We start from the raw sequence: 21493 nt of genomic DNA on the forward strand, positions 1-21493 counted from the left end.
TGTCTATAGAGAAGAATTTGGCATTCCTGTCAGGTACCTAGAATCCTGTCAATTATAAAATAGCTCCCACAGAATCAGATTCTGATAAGGTAGACAGTGCCTGTTTCATTGAAACACATTTTTTCCCCTATATTCTTCGTTTTTATCTTTTGTGTTACTGCTAACTGTACTATGATTGTAGATGGCATTTTAGGTGAGTGAAAATTGTAAACTAGCGTATGATTCCTATTTTCTAGAGGATTTATTCAGAGATACAAGGTCTTTGAGTACTTTGAGAGGAAGGTACTATATAAATATACACACAAATGTGATGTGTGGGTCCTTTCAGAGGAGAGTAGATAAGTATGTTTTCATGTTCCATTTGAAGGACTTAAATGATCCATGTTTACTATAAGAACTATACTTTTATTTTAGTCTGAACTTAATATTTCTTGAAACAGATTTTGAAATATGTCTGGAACAGGATTTTTTTTTTTAATAACTTGTTTGTTTTTTCTTTCAGTTTTAAATTGCCAATCGGCAGTGAAGGTGCTCTCCCCAGAAGATGGAAAAGCAGATATTGTGAGAGCTGCTCAGGACTTTTGCCAGTTAGTAGCCCAGCAGCAAAAGAGATCCACAGATTTGGATGTAGATATGTTTGGCAGTTTACTTAGTAAGTCATATATAGACAAATATATATGTTTTCAGTTGTGTCCTACAACTGTACGTGGTTTACGAGGGTACACTATGAAGGAGAGCATCTGAGTTCCTTTTGCACTATAAAGCCTGATTTTGTTGTTGTTGTTGTTGTTGTTACACTTGTAATGTTTCTGAAATTTTGAAGCCCCACATGTTGAAAATGATTTTGAGATAATGAGATTTGTAGTCAGCTCACTTGCAAGAGAACTTACTGGTAAAGGAGAGGATATAAGAGGATTTTGCGGGGGGCTGATGAATGTTCTTGAATATCGGACTTCTGCTTGTCAGCCTTCCTGTGGGATGTTTTCCTACACCGTGAGTTTTCCAATTCTCCAGACACCACATGGGTGTCCAGCAGTTCAATTCACTTCTGACACTAACCACCCAGAGACAGTGTTTGACTCTGTAGGTTGAAGGGCTCAGTCACACAAAACGGCCCCCACTTCAGATGCCAGTTGCAGTTTTCATGCCACCTGTACAGGCCACCTGATCAACTACCTATAACTAGGGGGTTCCTATGACTCTCTCCTAAGGTTTGCTAATTTGCTAGAATGGCTCCCAGAACTCAGGAAGGAACTTGACTAAACTTTATGTTTACCAGTTGATAATAAAGGACACAACTCAGGAGCCGTCCAGCGTAAGAGGCATACGGGGCCAGGTATCGCCAGGGGATGCAGTCATCTTCCGTGACCTCTCTGGGCTCATCACCCTCTCAGCACCTCAGTGCATTCACCAACCTGGAAGCTTTTGGAACGCTGTCATTTAGGGGATTTTGTAGAAGTTCCTTTATGTTAGCATGATTGATGAAATCATTGACTATTAGGGATTGAACTCAGTCTCCAGCTCTTCTCCCCTACCTGTAGGTTGAAAGGGCCGGAAGTTGCAGCCCTCTAATCACATGACTGGTTTCCCCAGCAACTAGCTCCCATCCTAAAGCTATCCAGAGGCCTGCCCAGAGTCACCATTAACAGAAACCCAGCTGTGGTGAAAGGGGGCTTATTACGAATAACACAAGATACTCCTCTCACTCCTATCATTCAGGAAATTCCAAGGATTTTAGGAGCTCTGTGCTTGGAACCTGGACAGAGACCAAACATATTTTTTTTTATTATAATATCGCACTCCTCTTATGTTTCTTTTTAGTTTGAACTATCTGTTAAGTTTGAATTTAACAGCTATTTAGGAGGCAGTCCCAAGAATATAATCTTATTAGCATTCGTGACTTTATTTTTAGTGTTCTTTCTGTTATGTGATATGAAATATACTCACTGTATTTGTCATGTTATACCAAATATAACATTATAGGGTTTTTTTTCCTTCAACTATTTATGAAAGCCTTTAATTTGTTTATTCTCTGTAGAGCCTCCTAGGAACCTTTTGCTTCAACTTTATGGTCCTTCTGCTTACTGGCATTATCCTTGATCCTTTTGTTTTTTTGTTTTTTGGGTTATTTTCTTTTGTTTGGGAGTGGGCGGAAGGGTAGGAGAGATGGGTTGGGGGGAGGCTCGTAAGTAGGCTGCTTGCCCAGCACAGAGCCTGATGTGGGGTTCGATTTCAGGACTCGTACGTCATGACCTGAGCCAAAATCAAGAGTCAGATGCTTAACCAACTGAGCCACCCAGGCACCCCATCCTTGATCTTTTGAAGAAAGGCAATGGTTCTAACAAGTTTATGTCCATTAATAGTTTCTATAGCTATGCAATTTCAGACATACATTTTTTGTTCATTCAAATAGGGTCTCCATTTACCTTACTTATTAATCATGCATTTTTTTTTTTTTTTTTTTTTTTTTTGTCTAATTCAGTCATTTACTTGACTCTCCATTCTTGTTTCTTCCACATTGACACATGTTCATCATACAGCACATTTGCTCTCTGGCCTCCGGTCTCACCAACTCCTGTCTTTCACTGACTACTCATTTCTTCCCCTACTCTGGTATTCTCTCTCATTGCCTGGCTGCATTTAAGCTGAATGAATAGACTTAAAGTAGACCATTGTAGGGACTCATTGTAGGTTACTGGATGTTGACTGTTTCCCGGAATCTGTAAGGCCCCAACCATAGAGTAATTTATGAGGGTGTCCTAAAAGTGATAGAGGGACCAAAGGTGGTCCTTCAGGGAGCCTATGGAGAAGTGCCAAAGTTTTGAGCCCAGGTGTTGCCTTCAGGGGTGGCAAACTCACGATAAGTGAAAAAGTACACAGTCCATAAGTTAATTTACTAATCTGACAGAAGCAGACCCCCTGAATACTGTTACCCCCAAAAGTTCGCTTATGATTGTGAACTTCACCATTCCTACTTGCATACAAGGCAACTACGTATCTGCTTTTTTTCTTTTACTATACTTTTATCTTTTCTAGAAATGTTATATAAATGAAATCATATAAAATAATCTTCAATGTCTTGTTTTCTTTCCTCAGCATATTATTGAGGTTCATCCATGTTGCATGTATTAGTAGTTCATTGCTTTCTGTTGGTGAATAGTATTCAGTTCTGTGGATGTACATTTCGTTTATCCATTCACCAGTTGATGTGCATTAGGTTTGTTTGAATAATGCTGCTGTGACTATTCACATACGAGTCTTTGTGCAGACATGTTTTCCTTTCTTTGGTAGATGACTAATAATGGAATTGCTAGGTTGTGTTGGTTGAGTGAATGTTTAACTTTTAAGAAACTGCCAAACTTTTCCAAAGAGGCTATAGTATTGTTATATTCTACCAGTAATGTAGAGGAGTCTAGATTCTTCACGTCCTTGCCAAGGCATAGTATTGTCAGTTTTTTGTTTTTGTTTCTTAATTTTAGCCATTCTAGTGGGGATGTAATAGTATCTTATTGTGGTTTTAATTAACATCTTCCTAATGACTAATGTCATTGAGCTTTTTTCATGTGCTAATTTGTCATCTGTATCTTCTTTGGTGAAATATCCGTTCAAGACATTCTGCCTACTTTTAATGGGTTGTTTGTCTTAGTTTTAAGAGGTCTTTATATATTTGGGGTACAGATCTTTTTTTTCAGTAGTAAGATATGACTTATGAATATTTCCTCACAATCTATGGCTTACTTTTTTTTCCTTAAAGTATTTCATCTTTGGGTGACTGGGTGGCTCAGTTGGTTAAGTGTCTGACTCCGGATTTCAGCTCACATCATGATCTCACAGTTCAAGATTGAGCCCTGCCTTGATCTCTGCACTGACAGTGCAAAGCCTGCTTGGGACTCTCTCTCCCTCCTCTCTCTCCCTGCCTCTCCCTCTCTTCCCCGCAAAATAAATAAATAAAAACTTAAAAAAAAAAGTATTTAATCTTTATGAAATCCAGTTTATCATCTTTTTCTTTTGTGAATCATGCATTTGGTGTCATAGCTAAGAAATCTTTCCCTAACCCAAAGTCACCATTATTTCCTTCTAGAATTTTTATCACTTAACCTGTTCTGTTTAAATCTGTAAGCTATGTTGACTTACTTTTTGTGAATGGTGTGAGGCAGACAAACTGAGTTGTTCTTCTGCCATTTTATTCTCCCTTGAATTACTGTGACTCCTGTGTTGAAATCTAATTTACTATAAATCTTTGAATTTATTTCTGGACTTCTTATTCTCTGCCATTGGTCTGTACTGCCTGTCCCTTCAAATGCCCCAAGGTCTTGATTACCGTAGTGCCTACTAATGATAAACTTTGAAATCATGTCCTTAAAGTCCTTCAACTTTGATTTTCTTTTTTTTTTTAATTATTTTTTTTTTAACGTTTATTTATTTTTGAGACAGAGAGAGACAGAGCATGAACAGGGGAGGGTCAGAGAGAGGGAGACACAGAATCCGAAACAGGCTCCAGGCTCTGAGCTGTCAGCACAGAGCCCGACGCAGGGCTTGAACTCACGGACCACGAGATCATGATCTGAGCCGAAGTCGGCCGCTTAACCGACTGAGCCACCCAGGCGCCCCTTGATTTTCTTTTTTGAAGTGAAACAACTTTGGCTAGTCAGGAACATTTCATTTTCATGTAAATTTTGGAATCAGCTTCACCAACCCCAAAGCACCTGGTTTTGGTAGGGACTGAATTGAATCTGTAGCTCAGTTTGGGGAGATTGACCATCTTAACAATATTGAGTCTTCTAATCCATGAACATAGCATGTCTCCATATTTGGGTCCTAATTTTTCTTTTAACAGAGTTTTTAACAGGATTTGGGATTTCTGCTTCTTTTGTTAGATTTATTCCCAAGTATTTTATTCTTTTGGATGCTGTTATTAATGAGATTGTTTGCTTAGTTTTGCTTTTAGATTGTTTGTTAATAATAAAGGGAAATGTAGTTTTGGTTTTTTTAAATATTGATTTTGTATTTTGCCACCGTGCTAAATTCACTTACTAGTTCTGATAGTTCATTTTCAGAGTCTTAAGATTTTTTTTTAATGTTTATTTATTGTGAGAGAGACTGGGGGAGGGGCAGAGAGAGGGAGAGAGAGTCCCAAGCAGGCTCCGCACTGTCAGATGTCACAAACTGTGAGATCATGACCTGAGCCGAAACCAAGAGTTGGACACTCAACCGACTGAGCCACCCAGGTGCCCCTTAAGATTTTTTTTTTAATGTGCATTTATTTTTGAGAGATAGAGACAGAGTGTGAGCGGTTGAGGGGCAGAGAGAGAGGGAGACACAGAATCTGAAGCAGGTTCCAGGCTCCAAGCTGTCAGCACAGAGTCCAACGCAGGGCTCGAACTCACAAACTGTGAGATCATGACCTGAGCTAAGTCAGACGCTTAACCAGCTGAGCCACCCAGGCACCCTGCCCCTTAAGATTTTTTAAATATACAGTTGTGTTGCCTGTATATAAAGATGACACCCATTGCGTCCTCTCAAATTTTCTATTTTTAATTTTATGTTTTAGTCTCACTTCTTGTGTCTGTCTAGTTTTATGTGTCAGACTGTCATTTGCACACTGGTTGTGCTCTAACAGCTTGAGTTTGGAAGGCTCCCCTGATCTGTATGATGTTGGCTGCTGGGTTCAGAGTTCCCACCAGTTCTCAAGTCTTCTTGGTTACTTTTCCTTGGTTACTTTCCTCCTTTGCATGTATGCAGTTTCCTCATCAGCTATGGGTACGTGGAGGGCTTAGCTGAGCCCTTATTTTCAGGATCTGCCTGGTAAATTTCTGACCATTAGATTGCCTGCCCTAACTGGGGCCACAACACCAAGCCAACAAGCTGTGTGTTTTCCTCATTTGTTTCCTTTTGAGTTTGCCACTTGGTGCTTTTAGCTGGCAAAACCCTGGGCTTTCATCATGGCTCCTCCTGCCCACAATCTCCAGTTCCAAATTGAGTTCATATCTTTTGGCCACAGGCAACAAATCTACCAGTTTTGCCATCAGCCCCATGCTGGTAAACCTATAATTTTTTCCATTTGATTGGGGGTAGAGGCATGGGAGTTAGGACCATTCCCAGGCAGGAAAGACAAAGACCCTTACCGTTCTTTTTAAAAAATTTTTTTTTTCAACGTTTATTTATTTTTGGGACAGAGAGAGACAGAGCATGAACGGGGGAGGGGCAGAGAGAGAGGGAGACACAGAATCGGAAACAGGCTCCAGGCTGTGAGCCATCAGCCCAGAGCCTGACGCGGGGCTTGAACTCATGGACCGCGAGATCGTGACCTGGCTGAAGTCGGACACTTAACCAACTGCGCCACCCAGGCGCCCCAGACCCTTACCGTTCTTACCTGAAGCTCTAGCTGGTGTTTCATTTTTTGTTATTAAAAGAATAATTGTCTGCTTCTGGCCAGTATCCGGTGCCCTTAAATGTTTGGTTTTGTCAGTTTAATACATATTTTTGGGGGGAGGATTCATCACCTTCTTCACACTACCCTTAGCCAGAAATTCCTTCTTGCCATTTTTATTTATTTATTTATTTATTTATTTATTTATTTATTTATTTATTTATTTTTTGATCTAAAGAGAATTTGCTCTTTAGCAGTCAGAGGAATATATATTCTTCTTAGTCCACGCACCTTTACCAATATGGACTTTAAAAGAGACTTTTTTATGGAAATAATTCTTAATTACTGCTGGATGAGCCTGTCTAATCTAGTCTCCTTATTTAACAAATGAAACAACTAAGCCCCGGAGAGGTTGTGCAACCGAAAGTTAGTGGCAGAATTGAGGTTATTAGAAACTGTTTCAGCCTGGGTTTCTTGGATAATAGCATCTTTTCTGTTCTACCAGTGACTATTTTAATATTTATTTTACTTTATTTCTTAAGCAGTTGAACTATCCTTATCCCCTTTTTTTCTCAAACCAGGTCTTGTATGGAAACCAGTTTGTGAGACTGAATGGCCATGCCTTTGTTGAGGCAGGTGTCTGGTCTTTTCCCTCCCTGGGCTGGAGCTCTGGAGAAAACATTTATACTAGATAGCTAGGAGTTGGGTTTTTTTGTTATCAGCTATAAAATAAGGGGTATTGGGGAAGGAAGGGTTCTAGTTACTTTTATGGTTCCTTTTCATCTCTGAAGTTCTGTGCTTCTATGGCCAGAATAAGCATTTGTGCCCCTAAAGCAGTATGGTTCTCAGGGTGCCAGGAGAATTTTGGAGTCTTGAAAGATGGATGGGATTTGGGTGCTGTCTGTATGGTTTAGGATGGGAGTGGGGTTACCTCTTCTTATGAGGTAATCCATTCAGTCAAATGGTCTTTAGAGAAAGCGCTCACGTTTGGAAATAACATAGATACTAAAGTATATGTTGGGCAGTGGGGTGGTGGTATGGAAACATATGAGTGAAGCTTGTGAAGAAAACAGATAAAGCATAAAAAGCCAATTTGATGAACAGATTTTGCCCTTGGTCATTTTATTTGTGAGCAATGCATGTTAAATTCCTGTGTATTTCTTTCTTTATAAGGTTCAGATGGTTTCCCTGATCCCGATTTAGTACTGAAGTTTGGTCCTGTGGACAGCACATTAGGCTTTCTTCCCTGGCACATCAGATTGACTGAGATTGTGTAAGTAATTAAAAGTGTACTGACTTTGATTCGATTCAGCAAGTGTTGCTTGAGCCTAGCACTGTACTAGGTATGGTGAGAATTCCCAAAGACTTACAATACTGGTCCTTTGCCTCAGATATTTCACAGTATCAGTGGTAAGATAAAGACTCAGACACAAGAGAGAGTGCTTGTGCAAATATCTGGCATTAATACAAATTTCATAGGAGACAAGTGAGAGAGATATGTCTGTGGGTCAGGGTTGCTGATTTTATTGTGTTGTATTGTTTGGTTTTTTTTTTTTTAAGGTTTTTTTAAAAATTTTTTTTTCAACGTTTTTTATTTATTTTTGGGACAGAGAGAGACAGAGCATGAACGGGGGAGGGGCAGAGAGAGAGGGAGACACAGAATCGGAAACAGGCTCCAGGCTCTGAGCCATCAGCCCAGAGCCTGACGCGGGGCTCGAACTCACGGACCGCGAGATCGTGACCTGGCTGAAGTCGGACGCTTAACCGACTGCGCCACCAAGGCGCCCCTTTAATATTTATTTTTAAGAGATGGAGAGACAGAGTGTGAGTGGGAAAGGGGCAGAGAATGAGAGAGAGATACAGAATCTGAAGCAGGCTCCAGGCTCTGAACTGTCAGCACAGAGCCCAATGTGGGGCTTGAACCCATCAGCTGTGAGATCATGACCTGAGCCGAAGTTGGATGCTTCACCAGCTGAGCCACCCAGGTGCCCCCATAGTTACTGATTTTAAAGAAAAGGTCTGACATACTCCAGGGCATGTAAAATGGATAGAATTTTTGTAATTACAGAAAGGGTGAGAAGTATAGGGGATGATGGACAAGGAAAAAAGAAAAGCTGGGAAGTGAGGAGTGAACATCTCATTTTAGAGAAATCGTGAGGGAACCGGCCCTACCAGAGCACAGAGATTTGGCATTATGACATTAGATGGTAGTACACTTGACCCTGGAACAATGGGCATTAGGGGTGTGGACCCCCTGTGCAGTCCAAAATCTGTATATAACTTTTGACTCCTCAAAAACTTAATAGCCTACTTTTGACTGGAAGCCTAATTTAATACATATTTTATGTGTTATATGTATTATATTCTGTATTCTTACAATAAAGTAAGCTAGAGAAAAGAATGTTATTAAGAAAATTATAGGGAACAGAAAATATGTTTATAGTACTGTACTGTATCAAAAAAACCAAATCTGCGTACAGATGGACTCATGCAGTTCAGACCCATGTTGTTGAAGGGTCAGCTCTGTAAGATGAAAACAAATAATTTGGGTGTATTGATGCTGGGAAGGTTTTAAGTACCAGCACTAAGAATATGCATAACGGTTTAGACAGGAAGTAGGAAACCACTGAGCCTGTAGATAGTGTGGAAATGGTGATTTTAGAAGATTTGTTTGGCACCTGTGTACTAGAGTAGATTGGATTTGGGAAAGAACCTGGAAAGAGACAAGTGAAGAATCCTTGGCTATGATTTAGGGCATAATACAGCGCGGAGAATGAAATTGCTTATCTAGAGCAGAGTTGGGTAAACTTTTTATATAAAGGTAAGATGGTAAGTATTTTTGGCGAATGTGTGATCCATACAGTCTCTTTGCAGCTACCCCTCAGCATTGGCAGTATAGCTGAGCAGCCACAGACAGCGCAGAACAAATGTGTGTGACTGTGTCGTAATAAAACGTCATTAAAAAAAAAAAACAGGTGGCAGGCTCATGGGCTGTATTTGCTGACCCCTGATTTTTTTTTTTTTTAATTTTTTTTTTCTCAACGTTTTTTTATTTATTTTTGGGACAGAGAGAGACAGAGCATGAACGGGGGAGGGTCAGAGAGAGAGGGAGACACAGAATCGGAAACAGGCTCCGGGCTCTGAGCCATCAGCCCAGAGCCTGACGCGGGGCTCGAACTCATGGACCGCGAGATCGTGACCTGGCTGAAGTCAGACGCTTAACCGACTGCGCCACCCAGGCGCCCCGCTGACCCCTGATTTTAAAGAGACTTAGTAGCCTTAAAATATATTTAAATTCTGAGTCTTAGGAGGAACATTCTATAAATTCGGTCTCTAATGAGAATTATTTATCAAGCATAATTAAAACTGTGCTAAAAGTCCGAGAAGAAATGAAATGACTCCTAAGCTGTTAAGCCTAATTATGATGTTACTGAGAGAAGCTACAAAGTCAAGGGAGCATTGATTTTGAAAAAAAAAAGGTTGATTTCAAGGATAAGATGATTTCAAAGCCATAGTCTATTTCGTGGAAACACAAGGGCAGAGGAAGATGCAGAATTGGTCCATGGATGAGAAGTCAAGGGGCTAAAAAATGTATATTTAGAGTTTGACAGTACTTAGAAGTAGTAGTAGTTGAGTCTGTGAGAATAGAGGAACTTTCTCAAGTGTATATAGAAGAGCACAGTATCAAGGGATCTTTTGGCCTTTTAATAAATGCTCCAAGTTCAGGGGCAAGACAGTGTAAAGGTGTCAAATAAAAAGGCAGAAAAGAACCCGTAGCATTGTAGAGTCAGAAAGGGCTGTACATCATATGGTCCTGGCTCCTCATTTTGTAGGCGTGAGGAAAATGGGGAGGAGACGTAGCTCTTACTATTGCTTGTAGTAAAGTGGAATTAGAACCCAAATCTCCAAACTCTGGTTTTCCGTATGATGGGTGTATGTTTCTCTTGTTTCTTTTTCTCCAGGGGTTTTCTGAGTTAATTTCAGGTGCCTTGTGCATTGGGCTCCAAGAAAGGTAGCAGTGCTGCTTTGTGAGGTTGAGAGTAGTTTGAAGGGAAGAGTGTGTTTTAGAACAGATACATCTTGGTTTGAATCTTGGTGATGCTTTTCTTTTTTTTTTTTTTTTTTTTTAAATTTTTTTTTTTTTTTTCCAACGTTTTTATTTATTTTTGGGACAGAGAGAGACAGAGCATGAACGGGGGAGGGGCAGAGAGAGAGGGAGACACAGAATCAGAAACAGGCTCCAGGCTCTGAGGCATCAGCCCAGAGCCCGACGCGGGGCTCGAACTCACGGACCGCGAGATCGTGACCTGGCTGAAGTCGGACGCTTAACCGACTGCGCCACCCAGGCGCCCCTTGGTGATGCTTTTCAATAACATGACTTTGGATAGCTTTTAAACTTCTCTGTATTTGTAAAATGGGTATTTTAATCAGAAGTTGAGGATTTAAGTCAGATAACGGACATCAGATACCGAGCACATAATAAGCTTTCCTGTGGATCTTTGTACATGTGTCTGTCATGGCCCTATCACGTTATATTAAGGTTTGCTTTGGATTTGTCTACTGCCCACCAGACCGTAAGCACCTGATGTCTTAACGTCTTAATCATAACATGGAGAAGTAGAAGGGTGGAGCCCTAACAGAACAGACGGGAATGGCAAGACCACTTTGGGGGCAGTGAGGAGGTAGTGGCGCTAAGTGCTTCTTGAGTGATAGGAGACGAAGCTATTGATGAAGAGGATAAAATGGGAAAGACTTAGTCAAGTGGGTTGTTTGAGGAGGACATCTGAATGAAGCAAGCTTCAGCAAGAAGAGTGTCGTTGACTTGTTGTTTGAGGATGTCTTGTGAGGTTATCGCTGCAGTGGAGTGAATAAGATAAAAGGTTGATGGCAGGATTAATAAGAGAAGGAAGTGGAGGAAAAGGAGACTTGTTTCAGAATTTTTGGCAGTTGAAGGAAAAAGCTTATAAGTCAATTATATTTCAGTAAAGCTAGGGAGGGGCAAAGGAAGGACAAAGAAAGCCTAGCTACGAGAACCAGCACATGGTCAGACAGGAGTCTGTTCGTGGTAAGTTTGTTCAGTCTTTTTTTTGTGATGTATGTGCCTGGAGCTCCCAGTGCGACTTGTACTCTGACCAGGTGTTTGGCTCTGGTACAGTTTGGAATTCCCAAAGCCTCACAAGAAAGCTGTGTACGTTAGAGAATTGTTTATGTCAATTATTGAAAATTATTCTAAGTATTCAAAATACCTAACAGGGAACCTTCTGGCTGTACATTCATTCTGCCCTTAAAGTGTCTTCACATCGCACTGTGATTGCCGCCTTGAGCGAATGGAAATGGTAGAGATGAACGTTCATTTGTTGGTTGCTCACCGCGTGGCTTCGACATGCAGTCGCGTGAGGGTGCTGTGCTGCTCTGCCAGTGCTAAGCCTGGCTTTCATAGACCACTTCACGCAGTGCAGGCTTCGCTCTGGCAGAGAGGACTTCCTAACGTGAACGTGAATGAGATCCTTACAAGTAGGTCTCCAGTTCTGCATTGATTTGGACTTCGGCTGATACAGGTTCTGAATCTCTGTCTTGCTACAAGTTGCTTTTCTCTCCTTAGGGAAAGAAGGAGAGATTATTTTGTACTTGCACTGTTTCACAGTGAGTTTAGCTGTCATTTGGTAGAAATGGTTTGACATACTCTGTGTTTATCATTTACTTTCTTCTGTCCTTAATGTCTTTTGGGGTATTTTCCTTCTGGTTCCCCCCTCCACATTACAGTGTATCATCTAATTGCTTTTTTCCCCCTGTGCTTTCTTTTCAGCTCTTTGCCTTCCCACCTAAACATCAGTTATGAGGACTTTTTCTCTGCCCTTCGTCAATATGCAGCCTGTGAACAGCGTCTGGGAAAGTAGTGATCCCTGGTTGTGTAATTTGATTTCAGGCTTTTGGAGAAAAGGACCCAAGTGACTCTGATGTTTACAAAGCACCTATGAAACCCTGTACACACCTAGTTCATAATCCTCATAATTTATCAACAAACACAAAAAAGTGTCTTACTTGAGAGTAAGGGTATGTGTGAATATGTGTGTGTGTGTGTGTGTGTGTGTGCGCGCACGTGTGCGTGTGTGTGTGTGTGTGTGTGTAAATAAATTTATAAATGGGGGAAGTATTGGAGAAGGAAATACATAGATCTGCAACTTTGAGCAAATAGCAGCAGTGTTTTAGGAGCTGAAATATCAGATTTAAAGACTTCAGCCTCAACTACTTCCCTATTTTTGTGGGGAGAGGAGGGGGTAACTAGAGCTATTTGGTTGTTTTGAGCGGAGGGGGATCGTTTTTGTTCAGTCTTTCCTAGTGACCAAACTTAATTTTTAAGAATAATGTATTGACTTATTAAACGGAACCGTTTTGAGTCTGAGGGATCTCCGGAGGGATGGAGTTCTGTGTTGGTCACATGTTAAAAGTTTGCTCACCTTTGGAGTAGAGGGAATACCTATTTTCAGATATCCGTCCATTTTCATCTCATTATAGTTAAACAATGTGACTTGTGAGTGTTGCTCTGATGTCTGTGTTCTGGGTTGTGAAAATTATTTGAAAAGGAACTCTTACTACATTGAAATGTAGAATTTAAAAAATTTAAATATCAGTCAAAAAAAGGTGAAAAAGTTATAATCTTAAAGGATTATGAGTTGGAAAATTTCCTAAAATAGGAAATAAAGTTTGATTCCCTTTTTTATTTGGTGGGCAGTATGTACCCAAAGTTGGTTTAAAAAAAGATTCCCATTAACTTTCTATTTAAAAGAGCATTTGAAAAGTTATCAAGGCAGCTTTTTTCCCCTAAAGTAGTAACCTATTACTCTTTGGAATAGCACATTTAGGTCTGTGTTAGTTCCCAGGATTTTTACTCAGTATATCCTGATGGTGGGGGACTTTGCCTAAAAGATCTTTAAGTAAGATTGAGGCCTGTGTAGGTAATAAAATATTACCAAAGTCTACAAAAGTAATTTAAGTTAACCTTACATGTTCTCTTTCATGACAGAGAACAGCACTGGTTCTGTTATTTTTTAAATGAATAAATGATTTTTTGATGTTTAGTATTTCTTCCCTCACTACTGATCCTTGGACAGAAACCATTCTTTATACTTGATGGACTGTTTTCAGAAAAATCTTAAGTGTACAATAGTTGTCTAAAATTGTACATTTAGAATGGAGTAGCTTAAATACTAGGTCTCAGAAGTCTAAAAAATAGCAAGGAAGACTGGGCTTGGAAAGCAAGGTCTAAAGTTGCTTGTCATATTCTAAAGCTCTGAGGAGGAATAAATGTTTGGACTTTGGACTGTAAGACCCCATTTATGATTTTAAAAACTACACTTGAAATAAAATGATTAAACTAAATTTTGGTTCAGTGACATTACTTTGCACTTCATAGTCCTTTGTACATTGTGAGACTTTTTTTTAAGTCTTAATTTATTGCTACAAGTTTTGTGTGAAACTATAGCATATCCCTGAACTTTACCAATTTCTGATTTCTGTTCCCCTGTACTGTGATCCATGTTCTGTTGAGGGTTTTTTGCCTTAGTTTGAGACTGAATTTATGTCTTTTATAAACATGGTATGTGTCTTTTATAAACATTCTGGAATATGTATGGCTTCAATGAATAAACTTAATGGGTCTGGTTGAAGTGAAGGGATTTAATTTTGGTAAAATGAAGTTAATCAAACATTACCCACCGGGATGTAGCCAAAGTCTCTAAAAGTTTAATGGTTAAGCCTTTGTACTTTTATTTTCTCCTTCCATTTCATAGCAGTGTAGTATTACACATCAAAGTAAATCTGTAACCTGTGACTTGAGTCTGTTATAGTCCTAGAAAGAGACCCTTAACACAAGTTGCTAAGGATTCTGAATTCAGATATAAGCATTCCAGATCCTTCTCCTCATGAGTTTAACTGCTTGTATGGTCTCCACAACTTGAATGGCATTGGTCATTCTGGAATTCCTGCCAAAATCATCACAAGTTCCACATCATCAGGGCTCCCTGGGCACTCCGAAGAAGAACTGATAATCTTAAAGTTTAAACAAACTGTTATCTTTAGGTGTACTCAAGGTATTTGTCTTTAAATTGTTTCTTCTTGACACCCCTGACAATGGAAATTATCAAAGTAAACCTACTCTAAGGATGGCAGGTTGGAGCATAGCAAAAAGTTTGCGTGTTTGAATCCATTCCCAATTCTGGTTGTATTTTGTTTCTTAAAACTGATTACTGTTACAATATAGTTTGAAAGCTGCTTTTGACGTGAATAAAAGAAATCCTGGTATATTGGGACTAAAGCTTAAGAATACTTGTCTCTGAGAGGAAGGTGTTCTAATGTTAAGGAAACAGTGCCAAATACACTGTGCGTATCTACAGTTTAATCTTTGAATGTATGTTATTTGATTAGCTCCCTCCTGTGTGATGGCACCATGCATAGAGTCAAATCTTTGTGATGTTTTGTATGGCTATAGACTTTGGCAACATGTACATAATGTGTAAAGCAAGTTTTTATGATTGAGGAATCAAATTTATTGAATTTTATTATTGAAAGTTGAAACAACATGTATGTACAAAAACAATAAAAGAATATACTCTTTTCATGGACTATAGTATTATGTGAATGCTACATTTATTCTAAACATTTAGGGCCTGCAGAAATGTACTGAGAAACTCATGGCTAGATAGCAATACTATTTTTTTTCCCCAATGGTATGTTTTTGATTGAAATATATTCTCATTTTAACCAGGTTAAGCATTTGGAATCTTAATGGTATTTACTTTTTGCTAGATAACGGCAAGATAAAACTCAGCTTTGCCATTGCTAGAGTTGTCAAAATTCCACAGTAATTAAGATCAAATTGATTTTTACTGAACATGGAATGCCAAGTTAAAAGTGTATGTGTGTACTCTTTTAAGAAATTTGACAGTCCTTATCAAACTAGGAAATAGAATGGTAAGAACCATGGTTTGTCTTACATTGCATAGAATATTCGTTTTCTATGTATCTAATTGCAAGACAGATTTTCACCTGAAATCAGGTGTTTCAAAGGGCACATTTTAAATTTTGGTTAATAGGAAATGCACTTAACAAAACTTAGGGAGAGTTCAGTATAGTTTGAAATAAAACCCAGGAACCAAGAGTAATGTAAGCACTTGTCCAAAAATCCTACTTGATAGGCCACAAACTGTGATAAAATTGGTGGGGAAAGGGAGTGCAGAAAGAATTCGCTTGTGGTTTTATTTATTTATTTATTTTTATTTTTTATTTTTTGCTTGTGGTTTTAGAAAACACTCATTATAGAAAAAAATAGAAAATTTAGAGAAGCTACAGTAAAGGAAAATAATTTCTAATACCATCATTCATTGGTTACATTTTTGGTGACAATCAAATTTTTTTGTACTTCTATTTGAAAAAATGAATCTGTAACAGGTTTAATAAAGAGATTCTTTTTAAGCTACAAACTATAAATTGAGAGTCTTGCATTCTGTTTTGTATTTAATTATTGTGTCCCGATATAAACAATCACATGAGCACATGAAAATAAAATGGGAGAAATTACAGTCCACATTCAGTTACCCTTAGTGAGTATTTAACCTTAATCCAAATTCTTCAAGTAATTTTGTACTCCTCTTTTTTCCCCTCCATCTGTCTGGTAGAGATTTGGGAACTATACATAAATTTTAGCATCTAGATTCATACATCCGGAAGAATGCAAAAGATAAAAATTAGATCTACTCCGAGGTCAGACTGTTTGGATTACCTGCTACTGACCGTGTTTATACTTCCCATCATTAGTAGTTTTAATCATCATTTAAGTTTAATGAGGACCAGGAAAACAGGATGTTTGGCTCAGAGAAGGAAAACTTGAGCAAAATGAAAAGATCTGAAGGTAGGGCAGTCATAACAGCATAGTCCTACTTGTAGAGAGTATCTAATATTTCTATTCTGATAAAGATTGATTTCAACTGCTCTATCTTTAATGGATCTGGTTCTATGAAGCCTTCCTTTCTTTTTGGTAAATGTATATTTTGCAAGGTTATTCCTCAGTAACAGTTACTCATAACTGCCTTAAATTTCTTATTTTTACAAAATTTAATAGAAAAGTAAATAATGGGAATAGTAACCAACTGTTTTAACCAGAGAGGAATCAATATTTTAATTAGATTTCAGATAATTAAACAATGGAACATCAAGAAAAACGTGGAAGTTACTTGACAGATGTTTGACAGCATTTGTCTAGAGCAGTGGTTCTCAACTGGAGTGATGACACCCCCCAGTGGACATGTGAAAACATTGGGAGACATTATTTGTCACAACAGGGGGCATACTACTGGTATCCAGTGGAAAGAGGCCAAGCTAGGGGTGGTGATGGATAGTGCCTAAAATATGCTGTAGCATAACTTTAAAAAGCAAATCAAGTTTACTTGAATCTATAGTTCATGGTTTAAAGATGAAATACACATTTGCTTGTATATGCATATTTTAATTCTGTGAAATGATACGTTAGCTTCTTTCCATGCACGAGTTCTCATTATTTTCACATTTTTCCTTGATGTTTTGAAACACCAGTTTCCCAAAGCCTGTCAGCTTGTTGTCTAAGCTTATTTGAAAGAAAGCAGTGTTTTTTGAAAGATGGTAATGCTTTACCCATGTATGATGTTATAAGAAATTCCATGCTTCAATTACCTGTTGTATAAACATCAAATTAGCAAATTTTCCCCCTTAATCTGCATGTAGTTGATTTCCACATTATAACCACCTAATAATGTTCTTAAAAATGCTTGTTGTAACATCCTGTGCTTGTTTTTGAGGTCATATTTCCAAGAATAATGATTAAGCATTGTTATTTTTTTATAATTTTTTTTAATGTTTATTTTTAAGAGAGACAGAGACAGAGAGTGCAAGCTGGGGAGGGGTAGAAAGAGAGAGGGAGACACAGAATCTGAAGCAGGCTCCAGGCTCTGAGCTGTCAGCACAGAGCCTGACGTGGGGCTCAAGCCCACGAACTGAGATCATGGCCTGAGCTGAAGTCGGACGCTTAACCGACTGAGTCACCCCGGTGCCCCCTTTTTTATTTTTAAGTAATTTATCTGGTGGCCTTTTTTAGTCTTCTGAAAGTGATATTCAAGTGGCTTCAATCTAATGTGATTTTCCTAAATATTACCTGTAATTCAAATAAGTAATTGGCATGCCTCTCATAAAGAGTTTTTTCTTGGCCTGGAGAAAGATGACTTCTCTGAGGGAAAATTACAGAGAAATAAGCCTGCTTTCATTCAGGTGTACATGGGATACATATGTGTACGTAGAAATAGTCCCACCAAGTCTGTCACTGGCTTTGGAGTGTGAGATGCAACACCAAATATAAAGCACTCGGGAGATGAACAGGAATACACAAAGCATCTCCAGGCAAATGATTCCATTAAATATTAACTTATGAGTTACTTGGAAGCAGAAGCTCATCTATACGTAAATATGCAGAATACCTAATTACTTGCAAAATCAGACGCTATCAGATGTATTCTGAGGTCCTCAGCGTATCAGGTGGAGAAGACCAGCCATGATGCTCACAGAATATCAATTGGTGATGCTTTTAATTAATTTAGAAGAAAATCATCGCTCACCTGCTGCCTACTCATGCGGGCCCGGGCGGGGGAAAAGAGAAGTTAAATAAATGAGTACGTGTGCTTGGAATGTGAGTTTTTGTCATCATAAAAAAAGAAACAGATATAACACAAAAACTAGTACTACTTAAGTCCTGAACTGGTGATTATGTCCAAGAATTCTCTGGAATTCTAGTATTTTCTAATCTAGCATGTTGTCCGAAAAGATGAACTTGAAACTTGCTAGTTCCGCCTGGTTTGAAGAGGGCTTCTCCAACCTAGATGTCAGCATCATTCTTTTTTACCTCAAAATTTCTGTCTGCAAGCTGTGTGAGGAAAGGACGTTTCTTCGTGTCACAACTAATCCTCACACTGTACCTCTGATACCATCTCTTCCTCTCTTCAGGACCTTTGCTTTTTCCTTCCCATTTTCAGTCACTGTCTGCTAAATACAGGGGATTCTTTCCCTGAGTTACAAATGTTACATTTCTAGTTTCTGGGATTCTATACTCTCCTGTATACTTGGAGTTTATGATTCATTCGTTTTCCTAAGAAATGAATTCTAGAAAGACCCAGTATTACTTCCCTAACCTGTTTTTGTTGTTTAATTTAAAAATCTGCAGACCAGGGTGCTTGGGGTGGCCCAGAGGCTTAAGTGTTGACTCTTGGTTTCGGCTCAGGTCATGATCTCAGGGTTTGTGAGTTCGAGCCCTGAGTTGGGCTCAGTGCTGACAGCAGGGAGCCTGTTTGCAATTCTGTCTCTCCCTCTCTCTCTGCCCTTCTGCTTGCTTACTCTCTCTCTCTCAAAATAAATAAATAAACTTAAAAAAAAAACCTGCCAACCATTATGGCCATCTTTTTAAAAAATGTTTACTTATTATTTTTTAATCTTTATTTTTGAGAGAGAGAGAGAGAGAGAGAGAGAGCAGGGGAGGGGCAGAGAGAGAGGGAGACACAGAATCTGAAGGAGGCTCCAGGCTCCGAACTGTCAGCACAGAGCCCGACGCAGGGCTCGAACTCACAAACTGTGAGATTATGACCTGAGCCAAAGTTGGACGCTTAACTGACTGAGCCACCGAGGCACCCCGTATGTGTATTTATTTTTGAGACAGTGCGAGTGGGGGAGGGGCAGAGAGAGAGGGAGACACAGAATCCAAAGCAGGCTGCTCTGCGCTGACAGCAGAAAGCCCAATGTGGGGCTCCAACCCACCAACCGTGAGATCATGACCTGAGCCGAAGTCGGATGCTCAACCAACTGAGCCACCCAGGTGCCCCATGGTCATCTCTTTCATTCCAGGTATTATGCTAGATAATGAGGGTATGAAGACAAATGACAAAGACCCCACCTTAGCACATACAGTGTGAGATTAGTCTTGATAAGGAGGAACACTTTTACCCCAGAGACAGGTCAAGATATAACTCGCGGGAAATGGGTGCCTAAGTGGATCATCAGGCTGCAGTGTGATAAGCAAAATCATGGTCACTTTACCATTTTGGAGTAAGGATGTCTACTCCAGGGCAGTGGTTGGAAGGACAGGAAAGGATTCAGGAAAGGAGTCTGAGCTGCGTAAGAATTGCTTATTGGCAGTGAAGGCAGCTGGGGTACGTCTGGCATCTCAGGAAAGCAAGACGTGAGCATGGGAAGCAACAGTTGACACTGGAATATAAAGTGTGAGGCAGAAAGTAATAACAGGGAGGCTCCAGAAGGGCTCAGTCTTGAATGCAGAGTTTAAAAGCTTGAACCCCGGCTGTAGTAGGCAGTAGGTGAGGGAGTGAAACGGTCAGAATCGCACCTTGCGTAGTTCTGGCAGCCATGGAAAGGAGTCCTGGGAGGGATGATACAGAGACAGAGCACTTTGGGGACAAGGAAACCAGCCTTCAGGCCCCTCTCATGTCCACGTGCACTCCTCCAACAATCTCACCCATTCTCACGGTTCCCACTACCTCTTTACATAAATATCTCAACCTATATTTTACCCACCATCACTACTGACTCACTGATGCCTAATTCTACCACATGTTGAACATCTTCACATGGAGGTTTTCCGGACACCTTACACCTCTCACCCCGTTCTCCCTCATTCCCCTTCCCCCATGGACTTTCTGATGCCTCTCTCTGCTAGTTCATCTCAAATCCACCCAGACTCCCTCTCTTTACATTTGTAATACCTATTTCTTTGCCCCCCAATTCACTTAACTGTCCAATTTTTATCGATTCTTCATTCCCCAAACTTCTGGCTTTTTTTTTTTCCTGTTTCCATGCTCAAGACTTTAGCTAAATCGTTATGTCCTCTTACTAAACCATCACGCTAATCTCCCAATAACTATCCAGCTTTATATCTCCCTTCTGATGTCTTCTATACACTAGTATCAGAAGAATTTCCTAAAGCATAGTTTTGCTTTCTTTGTTCCCCAAGTTAGGTCCTCCTATTTTCTAACCAGTAAATTCAACTGTTATACTGCCGTCCAAGAATCCTATATATGAGTCCAGGCATTATGTTTAGCTATATTTCCTCTTACTTTAAAAAAAAAAAACACCCAATAGTCCAGCCATGAGGTACCACTTCCTATCTCTTAATAATCTCCTGCTTCCTTTCATTTGCTCGAACTGTTGCTTTTAATTGGAATGCTCCCCTTCTGTTTCTGCCTGCCACAGCAGTTTTCATTCTTCAAAACCCATCTCACCAGTGCTACTCTTTCCATGATGTCTTTTCCATCTCTTCAAACTAGATACAGTGTTGTCCTCATCTCACCACCTGCCCCGGAGCATTTTCCCCCTTTTTGATGGACTTACATCACAATGATATAGTAATTTATATATCCCTTTGGTCCTGTACAAATGTAAGCTTCATGAGAGCTGGGACATTATCTATCTTGCTTAACCCCATACTTGGCACATACTAGGTTCTCAATAAATATTTTTTAATGTTTTAAAGATTTTGTGAACAGAAATTTAATGTTATTATTATTTTTTTTCATCTCCTGCCATATACAACATGGTGCTTGGCATGAAGTAAGAGGTAAATAAACTGTTTGAAATAACTCGATGTCTTGGGATCTCCTATGCATATACTACCATATTCACCTTTCTAAAACATTCTTTTCATATCACTTTCCTACCCACAGACCTTCCTCTAATCTATGACATAAAGGCAGACTCTTAAAACAGACATCCAAAATCCAGGATACCTAAGTCCAAGTACTCAATCTCTTCTGAAAAGTTACTCTATTCATTGATGACAACCATCATTGGCTGTTGGGGGCCGGTCTCTTCCTTGCTGCCTAAATAAGCCATGGCCAACATCATGACTAGGATGCCACAACATCTTCCAAACCCATGCCCTTACAAATTCTATCCATCTCCAAGGTTGCACCCAACTCAAGTTTTATCTCAGTTATATTGTCTTGCCTGACCATTGTAGGCTCTTTCTCTTCTTCAATATGGTTTAGTAGAAATAGCAGGGACTCTGGACTCCGTTAAACCAAGGTTTGAAAACCAATTTTA

General features: G+C 39.5%; 1 protein-coding gene across 1 annotated transcript in view; it reads left to right on the forward strand.

Annotated features, from left to right (window-relative positions):
* NUS1 (NUS1 dehydrodolichyl diphosphate synthase subunit) overlaps positions 1 to 14991 on the forward strand; it is a 33443-nt gene extending 18452 nt beyond the window's left edge. The window contains exons 3-5 of the mRNA XM_043592206.1: positions 503 to 652; positions 7544 to 7643; positions 12177 to 14991. Coding sequence (XP_043448141.1) covers positions 503 to 652; positions 7544 to 7643; positions 12177 to 12267 — 341 coding nt within the window. The 3' untranslated portion in view covers positions 12268 to 14991. The remainder of the gene's footprint in view (positions 1 to 502; positions 653 to 7543; positions 7644 to 12176) is intronic.
* The last annotated feature ends 6502 nt before the right edge of the window (positions 14992 to 21493 follow it).

The sequence above is a fragment of the Prionailurus bengalensis genome, chromosome B2, assembly GCF_016509475.1.
Source record: "Prionailurus bengalensis isolate Pbe53 chromosome B2, Fcat_Pben_1.1_paternal_pri, whole genome shotgun sequence".
Taxonomy (NCBI): domain Eukaryota; kingdom Metazoa; phylum Chordata; class Mammalia; order Carnivora; family Felidae; genus Prionailurus; species Prionailurus bengalensis.